The 1,391-nt window shown below is 42.8% G+C and overlaps 1 protein-coding gene across 1 annotated transcript; it reads right to left on the reverse strand.

Annotated features, from left to right (window-relative positions):
- Positions 1-233: 233 nt before the first annotated feature.
- LOC126696433 (uncharacterized) lies at positions 234-1,082 on the reverse strand. The gene has a single exon (XM_050393179.1). The coding sequence runs from the start codon at positions 1,080-1,082 to the stop codon at positions 234-236; it is 849 nt and encodes a 282-aa protein (XP_050249136.1).
- Positions 1,083-1,391: the final 309 nt, after the last annotated feature.

Consider the following 1,391-nt stretch of genomic DNA (forward strand, 5'->3'; position numbering starts at 1 on the left):
GATATTTCATTGGAGTTCCCTACAGGTTTGCTTGACCGAGGATCCGTGGCCTTGTGTGCTTCAGATTGCTTTGACGTGAACACGGTTGCCTGTGGGACTGGATTATTGTCATCACGTGGTACATTAGTGACTTGAGTGGGAAGCAATTGATTGATTAATGTTGGGGCTAGGGCTTCCACGTTAAAACTCCCCGAATCATGGCAATTGATTGGCATGTCAATCACGACAGTTTTCTAATTGATATTACTCTCATTCAAAGCCAATCCCGAATTATTAAGAGGAGGGATTTTCGAGATTGTGCTATTGTGGGAATTTAATTTTTCCGTTTCCTTCCCAAGGTCTACCATCATTGATTGCTTTCCATATGAAGTCATTACCTCATTATGAGTTTCAGCCTCTTCACTATCAGCCCTACCTGTCTCCATCTCCACCGTGTCACTCCCATGAACTCCCACCTCCATTGGGACACCATTGTTAACCTCTGACACCTTTGTTTTCATCGTCTTGGGGACCTCTTTGTCAAGGATTCTTGAAACAAAAAATACATTCTTCCCTCTTGACTGGAAAGGTTCGGCTCTAAGATGGGGGCCAAATTGTTTTTGCTTTGATGTCAATGTTCCCCTGCTTTGAATCCACACTTCACAGTCCCTATCATTGTGATTCAGACTCGCACACCAATAACATATATTTGGAAGTCGCTCATATTGAAACCGCACCCAAGACTTCTTACCGTTTTCCACCGTAATAACTCTCCCTCGGCATAGCGAAAGATTAATATCCAGTCTAACACGAACCCGTATGAATTTTCCTCCATCATCCTCAGTTGATTCCGGCAACCTATGCACCTCTCCAACAATATCACAAATGTTCTCTGCCACTTGTTTTGACATAAAATGGACTGGGATATCATGAACTTGCACCCAAAACCACGCTTTATCAAAAGTTAACTCATTGAGTTTCGAGGACTCCTCAAATTTTTCCATGACCACCAAATGCTTGTCGAAATTCCAAGGTTGATTTTCAATGATCCTTTCCTCTTCAGACATATTATCAAAGATAAAAAGCACCACATGATTTCCCATGTTTCGAATTTTAAAGCCATTCGTCGTTCTCCACAATTGTTTGAAAGTCCGCACCACTGCTTCCATAACAAGGTACCGTGGAGTCAGAAATTTTGTAGCTACAATGCTTTCCTTGGACAATTCAACTTGTGGAAGAGCAAACCCCAAGTCCTCCTATTCAAAGAGAGTTAAATTACTCCAATTCCTAGTAAGATCCTCCATAGACAAAAAGCTTGAAAGAGAGTACCAATAATGAAGGAGAGTCAAGTAATAGAGATATTTGTGTTTCCCTAGATCCCCCCCCCCACCCCCCCCCCCCCCCCCCCCCCC

The sequence above is a fragment of the Quercus robur genome, chromosome 8 (genome assembly GCF_932294415.1).
Source record: "Quercus robur chromosome 8, dhQueRobu3.1, whole genome shotgun sequence".
Taxonomy (NCBI): Eukaryota; Viridiplantae; Streptophyta; class Magnoliopsida; order Fagales; family Fagaceae; genus Quercus; species Quercus robur.

What these genes read in the sequence shown, in the direction of transcription:
- LOC126696433 (XM_050393179.1), bottom strand. Translation starts at nt 1,082, where the DNA reads ATGGGAAATCATGTGGTGCTTTTTATCTTTGATAATATGTCTGAAGAG.